This window comes from Aphelocoma coerulescens, chromosome 15 (genome assembly GCF_041296385.1).
Source record: "Aphelocoma coerulescens isolate FSJ_1873_10779 chromosome 15, UR_Acoe_1.0, whole genome shotgun sequence".
Taxonomy (NCBI): Eukaryota; Metazoa; Chordata; class Aves; order Passeriformes; family Corvidae; genus Aphelocoma; species Aphelocoma coerulescens.
The window spans coordinates 13,287,339-13,302,551 of record NC_091029.1 but is presented as its reverse complement, the minus strand read 5'-3'; the positions used below and the strand labels follow the sequence as shown (position 1 = coordinate 13,302,551).

General features: G+C 45.5%; 1 protein-coding gene across 8 annotated transcripts in view; it reads left to right on the top strand.

Moving 5' to 3' along the window:
• The window catches only part of MTMR3 (myotubularin related protein 3), a 74,684-nt gene that overhangs the window by 22,034 nt on the left and 37,437 nt on the right, over positions 1-15,213 (top strand). For 7 of the 8 annotated variants that reach the window (XM_069031385.1, XM_069031390.1, XM_069031384.1 and 4 more), the window contains 3 exons: positions 9,733-9,810; positions 13,699-13,773; positions 14,148-14,237. In XM_069031385.1, the coding sequence (XP_068887486.1) occupies positions 13,771-13,773; positions 14,148-14,237 (93 nt within the window). In that variant the 5' untranslated portion in view covers positions 9,733-9,810; positions 13,699-13,770. Of the gene's footprint in view, positions 1-1,024; positions 1,109-9,732; positions 9,811-13,698; positions 13,774-14,147; positions 14,238-15,213 lie in introns of those variants that run through there. The other variant, XM_069031386.1, reaches the window with a different exon arrangement.

Below are 15,213 nucleotides of genomic sequence, written 5' to 3'. Positions count from 1 at the left end.
AGAGCTGCAAGACTCCTCCATGGGCCTCCTGCCTCCCACATCAAAGGGCTGTGGTGCTTCAATCCCTGGTGGCTGCTCTGCTGAGGCTCTTGGTGAGATGCAGTTTCACTGCTCCTCACTAAAGCTGGCTACTCAGATAGCTCCGTGTCCCTTTTCCGTGTGCCTTCGTGGGCAGGACCCTCTTTAAAATCCTTTTTCTTTGCCTGTTGTTTGTTTGAGTTGAGGTCCATCTCCAGCTCTTATTTAAGTGCAGCTCGCAAATGGAAAGTAGTATTTTGCTGTTACATTTCCTGCTTCTGAAATTAACTGTGACTTTCCACAAGTGGAAAAAGATAGGAATAACCAACTGTCTTAATACTTGGAAGATACTGAGGCAGTTTACTACAGGAGGGAAAGTATTTGCTTTTCCTGCTTTTTCTTTTTGCTTTAGTGAACTGAGGACTTCCAAGGCCAGGTTGGACAGGGCTTGGAGAAACCTGGGATAGCAGAAGGTGTCTCTGCCCATGGCAGGGGGTGGAACTGGATGACCTTTATGGACCCTTTCAGCCCAAACCACTCCATGGTTCTGTGAATCAGCTGACCAGGGAAAGGCCAGGAAGCAGCAGCTTTCCTGGAGGCAGTGTGCTGGTAGATTATCCAAACCTGTTTGTCCCTTGTGATCTAAATGCAGGAATTAACAGGGGAAGGCATTTGAGTCCTGTGTGTGTCTTAATTCCTTTAGGGCGGCAAAGCTCTTCCCTGCTCTGCCTGGCTGAGGGCAACGTCACTGGGAATCTTCTCCCTCTGTAGGTAACTTGATAGGAAACTGCTGAAAGTTTGGAGAAGCTGGAACTGGCAGTGGGCTGGTGGAAATGCCTGGCTGTTCTCCCTGGAAGGAGTTGCTGCTCAAGTGCAGGGAGGGCAGGACCCTGTTCTGGTAAATCTTGGGTCTGGCTGGAACTTGCTGGGTAAACAGGTGCCAGTATAAAGCTCTGTGCCGTCCCTTGAGCTGCTGGGGTTTCCTGACCCAGCTCTTGCTGGTCCCCTTATCATGGACAAGCACACTTGGCTTTATCTCCTCCAAACTCGACTTTTGCAGTATTTGCACACACGGAGCGTCTGGTGAACGGTGAGTGCTCTTGGTGTCTTGACAGCCTCGTGGGTGATGCCCAAACAAGTGTGTGGACTGCTCTAGGAAGCAGCTTTTTGTGAGCCTAGAAAAGCTACTCTGATCCTTGATTAGCTCCTGAAATGTGGAATTTAGGGGGTCACTTTGTCAAAAGGGGTCTCTTGTAGCTGAAAAAAGCTGGCTCTCACCTTAGGTCAGCTCTTTCAATATGGTTATTTGATTCCCTGCAGGATTGTTCTGCATGGCTTAATAAGGGAATACCTGAACTCAAGGCTTTTCTTGGATTGAGCTAATTACTGCTTTATACTGTAAATAATGCTGTGATCAAACATACTTGTGCCCTGCCATGGTAATTGAAGAGACTTTGAAGGGAAGGGCTCTTCATCCTCAGGTTCACAGATTTTGGCAGAAGTACGTGAATTACTCCTAAAAGCCCCTTCAATTCCCTTCAGTACAGAATGCAGTCGTGTGCTTGACAGCTCTAAAGTGGATCAGGGTTTTGGGAGGGTGCTTAGTGTCTGAACTGTAAACTCTGCCATTCAAACGGAAACTACTTGAATATTTCTCAAAGAATTGAGCAGGTTAAGAGATGAATGAGCTAATTGATTAGTTCTGTAAAGAAATGTCATTTCTGCAGGAGCTGAAGTGATTCTTAAGCTGCCTCAAATTCTATAAATCCGAAATGTCCTGCAGTTTTTCAGGCTGTGCTGCTCTAGAAGCAAACAACATGTACAGCACTGTAGAGTGGTGGTTCCATAATCTGCTCTCTGGGTTAGTTTTGCCTTGTATCGAGGAGTTGGAATATGCCATGATGGGTCTGAAATGCCAGAGCTGGTGTAAAATAAAGAAGGGGAATGTTTTGTTTGGGAGGAGTATGGGAGCAGTACCCTTTCTGCTGGCTCACCATGCTTCAGGGAATAGCATAGTCTGTTTTAAAGCAAAACCACCTTAATACCACATCAAAGAAGGCTTTTTTGGAGTGTGCCACAATTTTACCAAGTGCTGGTGTTAGTTTGAAATATTAACTTTCCCAGTTGTGTAAGATGATCCAGTGTGAGTCCTGGAACACGGAGCCTCCCAATGGCCTCCGTTCCTCGATGCAGCTGGGGAGGGTGGCTGTGTGGATCTTCCATGACCTCCTTGACAGGACAGGTCTTTTCAATGCAATTGAAGAATTAATGGATTAAAGCTTTACATTGTGCAAGGTGTGCAAGCAGAGAAAGGGATGTCTCATTATAGGCCTTGATACCAGCAAACAGAATTTGTGTCCTGCCTGTTCTGGGCTGTGCAGCACAGCAGCGCTGGAGAAGGGGTTTTGTAAGGAGTATGGAGGGACAGGACACAGGGAATGGCTTCCCACTGCCAGAGGGCAGGGCTGGATGGGAGATTGGGAAGGAATTGTTCCCTGGGAGGGTGGGGAGGGGCTGGGATGGAATTCCCAGAGCAGCTGTGGCTGCCCCTGGATCCCTGGCAGTGTCCAAGGCCAGGTTGGACATTGGGGCTTGGAGCAGCCTGGGACAGTGGGAGGTGCCAGGGGTGGCACTGGATGGGCTTTAAGGTCCTTTCCCACCCAAACCCATTCCATGGTTGCTGGGCCTCCTTGTTATTACACCTTCTAAAACTTAGGCATTTATTTCTCAAAGCATTAATAGATTATTAGTAACAGGAATTTGCTATTTCAAGAAAGTTGTCTTACAACAAAAGCATCCAGTGGTGTTTTGTTAAAGAGATTTTCAAAGTTTTTATGCCAGGAAAAGTGTGGTGAAAATGAGGTCAACTGAGGAGCTGAGGGCTCTGACTGCCTGTGTTGTCCTGAGGAAATTCAGTGTGGGAGAAAAGTCTCATGGGAGTGCATCTTGAAACTCCAGAGGAACCTTCAAATCACGTTTGCTTCATGATTCTTTGTATTTTCAAAACTTTGTTTCTTTTTCTAAATTACTTGTGAGTGTCTGTAGTGCTGCCTTGGCTGTCAGTAAATCCCAGCAGGTGAGGAGCTGTCCTGGGCAATGTGGGATGCTCCTCTGGGAACAGCACTTCCCTCTGCCCCTTCCCTCTGCTCAGGCACTTACGGGAAGGTCTGAGCTGAAGCAAGATGTGACTGGAGGAGGGAAGGGGGATGCTGAAGTGTTTTGGGAGGATGAGTAAAACCTTGGAGACTTTGATTAACAGCCACTTCTCCTTGTTTGCTGCCTTTCTTCTGGAACGGCAGAAAGAGGGGAGGGAATGTGATTCATGGCAAATGGGCTGTGAGGACCTTTAATGGAAAAATGGGAACTGTGAGGAGCAAATTATTCCCTTCTTTCTCCATTATGCCTTTTCAAATGGAAACTTTTGCTGCCTGCTCTAACCTTGCTGTTTGTTTCATAACTCCAGTCTAATACTGCCCTACATTTCATGGCTCTTTGGTTACCTGTTGACATAAATCCCCTTCCCAGCACACCTGGTCACCTTTCCAGCTTAGAATGTCCACAAATCCACTGGGTCCGTGTCCTGTCAGCTTCCACACTAAAAATCCAGATCCTGAATTCAGATCCCATCGTTCCAGGTCTCTCCACAGTTCAGACCAATCTGTGTAGCTCGTTGGTCCTTGGTAGCTGTTCCTCATCTGTCATGCACATAAAACTGAGGAATATGGAATAACTGAACTAAAAGGAAAATTATAGACACAGTACAGAAGATCTCTGATGGGTAAATTGTATCCTGGCTTATGTATGAATAATTGCAGCCTTTGGATCCCAGGGTTTTATCCAAATGAAAAAGGAATTAAAAGAAAAGAGAGCCTGAAATTTTGTAAGAAAAAGTGACATTTTGTTGTGGTTTTTGTCTTCAAGCTTGCTGTGGTCTTTTGACCTGGGTTGTTTTGAGATCACTGAAGGAAAATACTGATGTAGAGTCTTTCATTCAGGAGCACTTTCCTAAAAAGCCTCTTATTTTTGGAATAATTAATACTGTTATCCCAGCTAAATATTGATTTTTATTCTTGACATAAATTATGGAGAAAATTGACCTTTCTTAATGCAAAATCAATTTTTCCTGTACTATCCTTTGCTATCAGACCCCCAGAAATGCTTCTCCTGCCTTGCCTCCTGCCTTCCTCAGCCATTTCAAAATCTGCTTTTCTTTCAAGGTGTTTTTTTTTTTTTTTGTTTTAACTTTGAACTGTTGCTTCTGCATTTAATTTCTGAAGAGTGCAAGAAGTGATCTTTAACAAATATGCAAAGATAATCAGCTTAATCAAACTGCTTTAAAAGCAGATTAATGCCTCTTCTGAGTGGGAAGATGAAGGAAGCCCGAATGCCAACCTGCCATTAGTGGATGAGTCAGTGCAGTGACAGATGTTGACAAAACTTTTTTGATGCTTTGGTCTCTTATAATTAATTTTATTCTTCACTCATAAAAGCAGAGAGAATAGAAAGTGGAAGGAGATCTTTTCAAAATGCTCTGATGCAGGACAGTTCCCATTTGTGCTGTGGGAACGTGGGATGCTCCATGTGGCTGTCCCTGTCAGGTATTTCACTGTTGCTGTGTGCACACCTTCATATCCAGCTGCTTTCCAGCTGGGAATGATGTCATTTCAGCCAGGGAGGTGCATGATTGACAAGATGGGGAGAACTAGGGTTGTTCAGCCTGGGGAAGAGGCTCAGGGGGGACCTTGTGGCTCTGCACAACTCCCTGACAGGAGGGGGAGGCAGGCTCTGCTTCCAGGGAAAAAGGGATGGGATGAGAGGGAACAGCCTCAGGTTCCACCAGGGAAGGTTAAGATGGGATGTTAGGGAACACATCTTCATGGAAAGGCTGGTCAGGCACTGGCACAGCTGCCCTGGACAGATTTAACAGCTCCGTGGATGTGGCCCTTGGGGACGTGGGTCAGTGGTGAACACGGTGGTGCCAGGTCAGTGGCCTTAAAGGTCTTTTCCAGCCTTAAAGATACTGTGACACGTGGCAGTAGAAACCAGAAAATGCCTCCCTGAAGATCTGCATTCCTTCTTCTCCGTGTGCTTGTTTTAAAACTTTCTATTAAGGAGCAGCCTTGCCCCATCCAGCCTCGGGAGCGGCTGCCTTCCCAGTGCTCCCATCCCTCTGTGGTTTCCACAGCCACAAGCTGACCACATCCCCCAGCTGGTGGGCAGCTGATGGGAGCACTGTGTTCCTGCTCCTGAGCACGTTAAGAACTGTGTAAAAATAGTAGGGAAAGGAAGCTAAAATCCACCAGGAAGAACAGAAAAAGGAGAGGGTAGGAGAAGAACAACCTGTGAGCTAAAGTGAGCAGAGAGCAGCCAAACCCAGAGGTGATGAAATAACTGGGGGTGTGTGTGGTAATCCTGTGCAAGAGAAGGTCCCCCATGGCAGAGGTTGGGTATATGGGAACAGCGATATTGGGAAGTTCGAAATGTAAACAGGAATGCAGAACTTCTCATTAAAAACCACACTTGCATAATGTTAGGTTGTGACATGGTGTGGCACAACTGGTGTGGAAATGCCATATTTCAGCAAAGGGAGGGGAAAATATATCTTCAAAATAGTCAGCAGGAAAAAAGCTTCATTTGGTTGTGTTTGTTTACATCTTTATGAGGATAACTTGCAGCTAGAGAAAATCTGGATTTGTTTTTCTCCCAAGCTATTTTTCCCCGGTGTCATTTCCATGCTTATCAAATCATGGCTCTCCTGCTTTGGCTGATGGAGCCTTTCAGCAAAGAAACTGTAGAGACAACTTTCCAATCACCTAATTAAACAAACATGTTGATTGAAACTTCTCCAGAGTGCTTTTCCTAGCTATTTGCCAATGTTTTATTAAAATAAATGTCAAGAAAAACACTGTCACAGGCTCGTATAATTTAGATTTTGGAGTTCCTGTAGTCCAACGCTGCTCAGAGTAGGGCTGACTTTGATGTTGGATTGGGTTGCCCTTGGGCAGGGGTTAGAGTATGGCCAGGGATAAAAGTATTACAACTTGGAAACCATTATTTGGAATTTCCCCCTCCCAACTGTATTATTACTTGTGTTTCACTGTATCATTGATATACAATGCAACCACTCTACTTGTCCATAACATCTTCCAAGAAAAAAAACTGGAGGCAAGACCTTTGTGCTGAGTGAAGTGTTCACCCACTGCCCAAGTTCCCAAAATAGGCTCCAGAGCAGGATTTTAGAAGATGATTCAAAGGAAAAGTGAAGTGTTCCCATCCCCTTCAGTACTGGAGCCCTGTGGCAGAGTCACTTGTGGCATGGCTGGGTTGAACAGTGACAGGATGCCCTTGGGCACCTGTGCTGGAACCAGGGGAGGGGATTCTGCCCTGCCCAGGTGATTCCCCACCTGCAGAGCTGCCCCAGCCCTGGGGCCCAGCACAGGAGGGACCTGGAGCTGCTGGAGGAGTCCAGAGGAGGCCACGGAGATGTTCCAAGGGCTGGAGCCCCTCTGCTCTGGAGCCAGGCTGGGAGAGCTGGGGGTGCTCACCTGGAGAGGAGAAGGCTCCAGGGAGAGCTCAGAGCCCCTTGCAGGGCCTAAAGGGGCTCCAGCAGAGCTGGAGAGGGACTGGGGACAAGGCATGGAGGGACAGGACACAGGGAATGGCTTCCCAGTGCCAAAGGGCAGGGCTGGATGGGATATTGGGAAGGAATTGTTCCCTGGGAGGGTGGGCAGGCCCTGGCACAGGGTGCCCAGAGCAGCTGTGGCTGCCCCTGGATCCGTGGCAGTGCCCAAGGCCAGGCTGGACATTGGGGCTTGGAGCAGCCTGGGACAGTGGAAGGTGTCCCTGGCCAGGGCAGGGGTGGCACTGGGTGGGGTTTAAGGTCCCTCCCCACCCAAACCATTCTGTGATAAACCAAACCAGCTCTGAGACTGTGACAATCCAATAAAGGTGCTGCAAAGCCTATTCTTTAAAAGACACACTTGACTTAGGATTTACTGATCTCCTACCCTTGGCTTTCCTGATGATGCTGAATCCCTTCTCTGTGGCTCACACAGCCGAGGTGCTGCAGAGGAGGTGGTGGGAGCCCCTGGAAGGGGTGGCTGCATCCCTCTCCTGAGGGGCAGCTCTCTGGGATGTGTTAATTAAACATCTCCCCCTGACCTGGGACTGTTCCCATCAGGAATTAGTGTTTTGGAGAGGGGCAGTAGAACTCATAGCTGCATTTCTTCTTACAGGCAGCTTTTTTCCCCTTATTTTGGCAGAAGTTGTTGACTTAGGAAGTGATAACATTGGAGGGGCTTATCAGAGCCCAGCAGCCTTGCAGCAGGAATGCTGATGAGCGTGTCAGGGGGTGTTTGCCAAGCTCTGGCAGGAATAAAGCGGAATTATTAATGCTTATATTGGAACATTTTTCTCCTGTTTTTAAACTTCTTGACAAAACTCTTGAGATTTGGTGGCTTCTTCCAAGCCTCATTAAAATCAATAAAATGCTTGTTGCAGATTTTGTGAAAATGTTTGTTTCTTTTTTTTCGTTTGGGCTGAAATGACACAAAATCAGTCCAGCTCCTGCACCCGAAATGTGTATCTTGCCTTTTGAAAAGCAAATACCTGGCCAGAAAACTGTCTCAGAGGAGTCATTCTAGAATTGTGTAGCCTGCCTTCATAGCTTTTTTTGGTGTGTTTAATAAACCTGCTCCTTATTCCTCTGAAAGGTGACTTTGTATCAACAGGCAGCTGGGAAGTTGAACTTGTTGCAGGATCAAGCTGGTACCTCACAGTTAAACTGTGCCCATTCCCATCTGGGTGCTGGGGCTGATTATCGACCCATGAAGTTATTGGGATTGGTGTTTGGCTTGTTGGCTGAGAGAGATTTTTTAAAAATGAAAACAAAGTTGACCTCTGTTGCAGGTAATGAAATGTTGCTTTTAGAACCTGTTTTATAAAACGGTAAATCAAAGTTCAGCTGAGGTTTTGGACAGCTGGTGTCGACACAGGGCCTTTCTGTTAGAGCACATCCTCACGTCCCTGTTGTGCAAATACTGAGATTCCCTAAAGTGTCCATCGTGGGAGATGGTAGAATTCCTCTGGTGCATCTAAATTTGTATTAGAATCTTAGAACCATGGAAATCCTGCATGGGAAGGGACCCACAGGGATCATCCAGCCCAGCTCCCGGCCCTGCCCAGACACCCCAACAACCCCACCCTGGGCATCCCTGGCAGCGCTGGCCAAACGCTCCTGGAGCTCTGGCAGCCTCGGGGCCGTGCCCATTCCCTGGGGAGCCTGGGCAGTGCCCAGCAGCCTCTGGGGGAAGAACCTTTCCCTGCTCTCCAGCCTGAGCCTGCCCTGGCCCAGCTCCAGCCGTTCCCTGGCTGCTGTCCCTGCTCACAGAGCAGAGATGGGAGCTGCCCCTCGGGAGGAGCTGCAGCCCCTGGTGAGGTCTGAGCTCAGTGTCCTCTGCTCTCAGCCCCTCCAGACCCTTTTCCATCCCTGTGCCCCTCCTTTGGTGCCCAAAACTGTCCCCAGCACTCGAGGAGAGGCCACCCCAGAGCAAAGCAGGACAATCCCCTCCCTCACCCAGCTGGCGATGCTGGGCTTGGGGCACAACTCTTTAAAAAGCACAATTTTTGATGCACAACTTCTTAAACTGTTTCTTTCTACTGCCTCAGTCCTAAAATTATATCTCCTTTTTCTGAGTATTACTTAGTTTCTCATTATAAGCCATAAACTAAAGGACACAATGAATGCAAAATACAGAAATATTTTATTTCATTTACCAGAATATGAAAATTATCCATAGTGGTGGCACATCAAACTCCAGGCAAACTGTTTCCAGCAGCAGGATTATATGGTGGAGAAATTGGACTTTCCAGGCACATCCTCATGCAGGGTGCTACTGGGAGAATATCCAAGTTACTGTGAAAAGCAAATCTTTGCATACAAGGGAGTGGTGTCCCCTCAGTTTGGCTGCTTGTGTGCTCTAGGAATGGTTTGGGTTGGTCTGGAACTGTAATTTTAGGGTTTGGGTATTTTAGTGTGAAACTTTTTGTCCTGGGAGTCATTGTGATGCCACAGGAGACATCTGTTGGTCCTGTTGGAGTGACTGTGGGAATGAAGCAGATCAGATATTTTCTCCACATCCTTTTTGACAAATGTATATTTGTGGCACAATACCTCATTTTTGAGGCAATAAATGTTTGTACAGCACTTGAAAATCCAAAGGATAGGGCTTGGCAGGAGTGGCCTCATGAGCATTGCTGCTTCCTGGGATTTTTGCACCATTGGACCAAAGCACAGGGGCAACAACCCCTGTTTGGGGGGTCTTCATTGGCTTTCTTGGGGCCAAAAATGCCAATTGCAGTGTAAAATTTAAACCACTTTGAAGATCAATATAAATCCAGTTGGATCTTCTATAAAACTCTCTCTTGTAGCTCGTATTGTGAAGTAATTTAGGTTTTGTTCACTCATTTATGAAAATTCTGAATTGCTTTGTGGCCACGATTTCAGAACTGCTCCTTATCCACGTGTGTCCATTGGAATCCAGTCCTGGCATTCTCTCTCTTGTTACAGCTACAAAGCACCCAGACTTTCTCTTTTTCCTTTTGAATCAGTCCAGACTCCTGTACCAGTGGAGTGTCTTGTCTAGGCTGCTGGTTCAGAAGTGGGTTTTTTCAAGGGAAAGTTCATGTTTTAAAGTGTTGCCTTTTTATTTGCAGCTGCCAATGTGAAGTATCAGAATAGAACAGTTGAAACTTTCTGGGACAAGAGAGGACTGTTCATTCTCTCATTCTGTGGTAAGAATTGCATTATTTTGATGAGATGAGCTGCTTGTTTGTGGATTCTGTGCTTATCATTGATTATTCTCTTAATTTATTTAATTAAGAGTTTTCCAAGATCTTAGACAAAAATTAGTATTTCGCTGAGCTGGAGTTTGCAACCTTTAATTATTAAAAAAAAAGGCTCCTGACTCTTAGTTGTGCTCAGTCTTCAAACATAATTCTTTGTCTTGCTCCTATTCCTGAATAACATGCAAATATTCGTGTTGTCAGCTGCTCTCCCAGTAAATCCTGGTGGAAGTTACTCAGTTACTGCAGCCTGCCGTGCCAGGAAAGAGGAGAAACCTCCCTGTCAGGGATTGAAACGAGGGAAACTGAGTGTTTATCCTTATCTCAGAAATTTCCTTCCACCTGCCAAAGGGGGAGAAGTGTTCTCAGTTTGCAGCAGAAGCATCTTTTGCTCGAGGTACAGCGCATTCCTGAATGTTTAAATCTCAAATTTTCTAATGGTCCTTTGCCAAAAAATTTGGATTCCAAACTCAGATTCAGAGGGTAACTGTGCCACAGGATGTAAACAGCTCAGGGGGCAGCTCAATTTGATTTTGATATTAAAATAAATGGAATTCATTCGGGATGGGTAAGGTAAGGGAACAAAGTGAAATGCTTGGATTCTTCCTCTTTCCTTTTCTCCCTCCAGTTCTCCTTGCTCTAAGTCCAACTGCATTGAAATATATGTGAATTTAAACGATCCTTTATTTATCTAATCTTTTTTGTTTAGAATCACTGGCAAACAGATGGTTATTGCTACTCTTAATTATGTACATAATTTAAACCAGAAGGCACATCTGAAACAAAAGGTAATTAAGATGTTCCCGTAGAGGCTGAACAGAGTCTGAGGTTACAACCTTTGCTCATCATTTATCCTTTCAAGCAGAACATAAGGATGGAGAATTAACAAGACCAATCTACTTTTTGATGTAATTTAACACACATGGAATTGCAGGTAAAAGGGCAGACAGTAAATTGATAACATCACCTTTTTTTGGCCTCAGTCCTGACCAAACCCAGTATTGTTGGTAGCAATAAAACCAAGTTTCACTGCTCAGCTGGCTGCTATTTTTATGTGATCCTGTTGATAAGGAGGAGCCTGAATTTAAGGCTGCTTTCCTGGCCAGGTTTTTTTATCTGAGCTGTGTTTGTACCTTTCCATTTCATTTCTGGAAAATGGCTTTTACTGTCAGGGCAGAGCTGCAGTTAAACATGAGGAGAATTCTCCTTCCATTCTGCAGCTAATCCTAAAACTGCTGTGGGTCAACTTGAGAATGGGTTTGTGCAGCCCCTTGGTGCTGGGCTGGCTTTGTCCCAAGCTGTCCCTCGGAGCAGCACGGTGAGGAATTGTGGTGGGGACAGTTCAGGAGTGCTTGGTGGAGCTGATGATATGAGGAACGTTCTGCTCTCACTTCCAAGGCTTCTAAAGCCAGAAATCCCCTTATGAGGTGTCAACAGTCACTGGGATCCTCCTTCTGTTCCCATGGGAAGAGTTTGGTGAGCTGGCAATGGGTTAGAAAGCTTTGGGATAGAAGGAAATGTCAGTTCAGGTGTGGTTTGGGCTGTCCCTGAGCAGTGTGTGGTCCATCCCTGCTCCCAGAGCTGTTCTTCTCCGCTGTGCTCAGCCCAGTGACCTTGAGCTGCTGGAGGGAGCAGGATCAGCTCGTTGACTTGATGGGAAAGGAATAATTTCTTTCAGAGTATTCACTGCCCATCAGCCCAGAGAGCCTCATTGTAACAACTGAGCCTTTTTGCTGTTTCTGTCAGCAATTTTCAGAACTCCTTTGGTGGCAGAGAAGTCGCTGAAGCGTTTCACTGATGCCCAGCAGCAGCCAGAGCAAAGTGTTTGCTTTAGAACCAGTCCTATAACTTCTTGTACCATTTATCTTGGCAGCATCACCCTTTGGGTCTGATAATCCTGATGCAAACTGAAACAGGCAGATTTTTTTTCCACACAGCTTTCCCAAAATTCGCATTAAAAAGGAAGATTCTCACATTCCTGGAAAAAGCCCCACTGTTACAGTAGAAACTGTTCTGCACTGAATGCAGGAGTTAGACTGAAACTTGGTACTTTGGGTAGTCTCTGCTGGAGGTTTATGCTGGATTGTAGGAACACAGCTGTAAGATATTTTAAAAGACCCAATTTTCTAAGTTAATGCTGGTTTTACTAATATGTAGGTGGTTATATAATAAACTTATAAATTACATATATCTAATCAAACTGAAGTATAAAAGAATTTTTTTTCCAGCATAGTGCCCATTAAATTAAAACTTTTCCTCAGAGATATTAAGCAAGCTTTGAATTTGTAATAAAGCCAATTTTTTTAATTAAGTTGGTGTTTCTTTGATAATTGTGTGTGAAGCTGAAGGAGTTCCTTGAAATAACAAGGTATTTTTTATATCATAGAATCCCAGAATGGTTTGGGTGGGAAGGGACCTCAAAGCCCATCCAGTGCCACCCCTGCCATGGGCAGGGACACCTCCCACTATCCCAGGCTGCTCCAAGCCCCAATGTCCAGCCTGGCCTTGGACACTGCCAGGGATCCAGGGGCAGCCACAGCTGCTCTGGGCACGCTGTGCCAGGGCCTGCCCACCCTCCCAGGGAACAATTCCTTCCCAATATCCCATCCAGCCCTGCCCTCTGGCACTGGGAAGCCATTCCCTGTGTCCTGTCCCCAGTCCTTCTCCAGCTCTCATAGGATTTTATATCTACTTTTTGCATTAATTTTTAGTGACTTCATGGCAGTTTGAGCTCAATTTTGCTCATAATTTCCTCCTTTTGTATAAATATACTCACAAACACACATATGTGCACATCCTCAGTGTGCATCTTCTGCTCCTTTTCCCTCTGTCCATATTCCATGCAAAGCACAGGATGTGTTCAGGGCTCCCTGCAATGCTGCTGTGCTGTGAGCTGATGGATTGAAGTGGTTTTCTCTGTCAGCCTCAACACTGATAATCTGAAATATATTTATAAGTAAAGTGAGATATGAACTGAGAACTGGCTGGACTCGTGTGATGTATTTTCATTTGGAACTTTTATGTGCCATAGTCTGCAAACCCCATAAAATACCTGAGTGAATCCTGGTTGAGCAGAAAAGAGATGAACCTTCCTGGATCTCAAATTGTAACTCCTGAAGTCACTTCAGTCATTAAGTCCCTAATAGGGTGATTTGCATAAACCTCTGTTAATATTCCCAGAAAATTTGCAAATGATCAAAGGTTGGGGGGTTGTTGGGTAGGCAACAACCTTGCTTGGAGAGAGCAAGTCCCCAGTGTGTGATCTGGAGCTCTTGGAAAGATCAGTGCAGGAAAATGGATATTTGGATGTATCCGTGGATATCCAAAAAGAGTCTTGAGTGTAAAATGAGGATTTTTATCCCAGTAAGAATTCCAGTTCATATGCCAAAGGTGAAACGAGGTTGCTCCAGGAGGATCCAGACCCTGTGTTTCATACCAGATCAGCCTAAATGATCCCAGCGATCCCTTTGGGTTTGTAACCCACAGATTTGTGATTCACTATCTGCAAACAACTCGGGAGAAAATTCCAGGGGATCCAGAAAGATGAACATGTTTTAATTTAAATTATATAAACACTGGTCTAATTGCTGCCTTCAGACAGGTGTTCTCCCAGCAGCACATCCAAAGCTAATTTTTCAGGATGAACAGAAGGAACCAGACACATTTTGAAACAATTTTGGCTCTCAGGAGAGGGAGCTTCTATGGATTTCATCTTTTCATAATTACTGTTTGCTCTCAGTTTTCTAACAGCTACATTCACAGTCTTTAAAAGTTAATTTGTATTTATTTGCCCAAAGAAAATGAATTTTATTTCATTATACTTTTCTGGTTTTCTAGATTTTAATAAGTCAAGAGCCTCAAAGTATTGCAAGTAAAGACGAGGATTCCTCCTCCTGCCCAGGGCCTGTCATGGTAAGCAAAGGGGCTTTGTAGGGGCTGTGACAGAGCAGAAGAGTTTAAAATGGGGAGAACATTAGGGAATAGATGTTTATGTGTGGGGTTGTTGAGTTTTAAGCATAGTGCTAGTGCTTTTTTCCTAATGCTGCTATAAATCTTACAGCTTTTTAATGACTTTATTAATCAGGCTGCAGGAAGGAAACCTGTTTCTAGTACCAAATTTGTTGTCTGAGGGCTCGTGTTGGAGAGTTTAGAAACTTTAGTGACTTACTGCTCCTGGAATTTTCTGGGCACTTCATCCTGTGGGAGCCTTTCCTTGGCTGTGGATGGTTGGGGAAGGTGGCAGTGGGTGCCACGGCTGTGGGTGACTGTCACCCTTTGTTCCTCAGGATGAAGAGACTCAGCACAGCCTTGAATGCATCCAGGCTAATCAGATTTTTCCCAGGAAGCAGCTGATCCGAGAAGATGAGAACCTTCAGGTAATCACCAAACTGCTCCTTGCCAGTAAAAATCACACTACCTCCAGTTGGTTATGGATTCTCAGGGCTCTCCTGTAGAATTTTAATTCACAATTAGCACAGAAACTCATTTTCTTCTTAAATACTCCTGTACTGTTGGTAGGACAGAGAACTTGGGCATTTTATTAAAAGAAATTCCTTCAAGTGTCTGAAAAATATCACTGCTACCTGTGCACTAAAATCAAGTGTCAGGTGTTATTCCATTGTTTAGAACTCTGTTGTTTTGAAAAATCAGCACTAAGCTGAATAAACACTGCCTTTGCATCTGGTTATTGTGAAGCCAAAAGTCTTCTGTTGCACAAAAATAGATATTTTTTGATTTCTTCATTTTCCAAAGCTCCTTTTGAAATCAGTTTAGTTCAAATAATTTACCACAGAATTATGGAATAGTTTGGGTTGCAAAGGACCTTAAAACCCATCTGGTTCCACCCCTGCCATGGCAGGGACACCTCCCACTGTCCCAGGCTGCTCCAAGCCCCAATGTCCAGCCTGGCCTTGGGCACTGCCAGGGATCCAGGGGCAGTCACAGCTGCTCTGGGCACCCTGTGCCAGGGCCTGCCCACCCTCCCAGGGAACAATTCCTTCCCAATATCCCATCCAGCCCTGCCCTCTGGCACTGGGAAGCCATTCCCTGTGTCCTGTCCCTCCATGCCTTGTCCCCAGTCCCTCTCCAGCTCTGCTGGAGCCCCTCTGGGCCCTGCAAGGGGCTCTGAGCTCTCCCTGGAGCCTTCTCCTCTCCAGGTGAGCACCCCCAGCTCTCCCAGCCTGGCTCTCCATGCAGACACTCTTACATCAACTGAAGAGTTTGTTTCATTGTAATATAAATTTTTTTTTTAATTCAAGCTAAGTTGGTGTAAAACCAGTTTGCTTTCAAGTTGAGCATTTACACTTTCCACCCAGCTCAGATAAACTGGGCTTAAGTCACGTTTTGATTAAC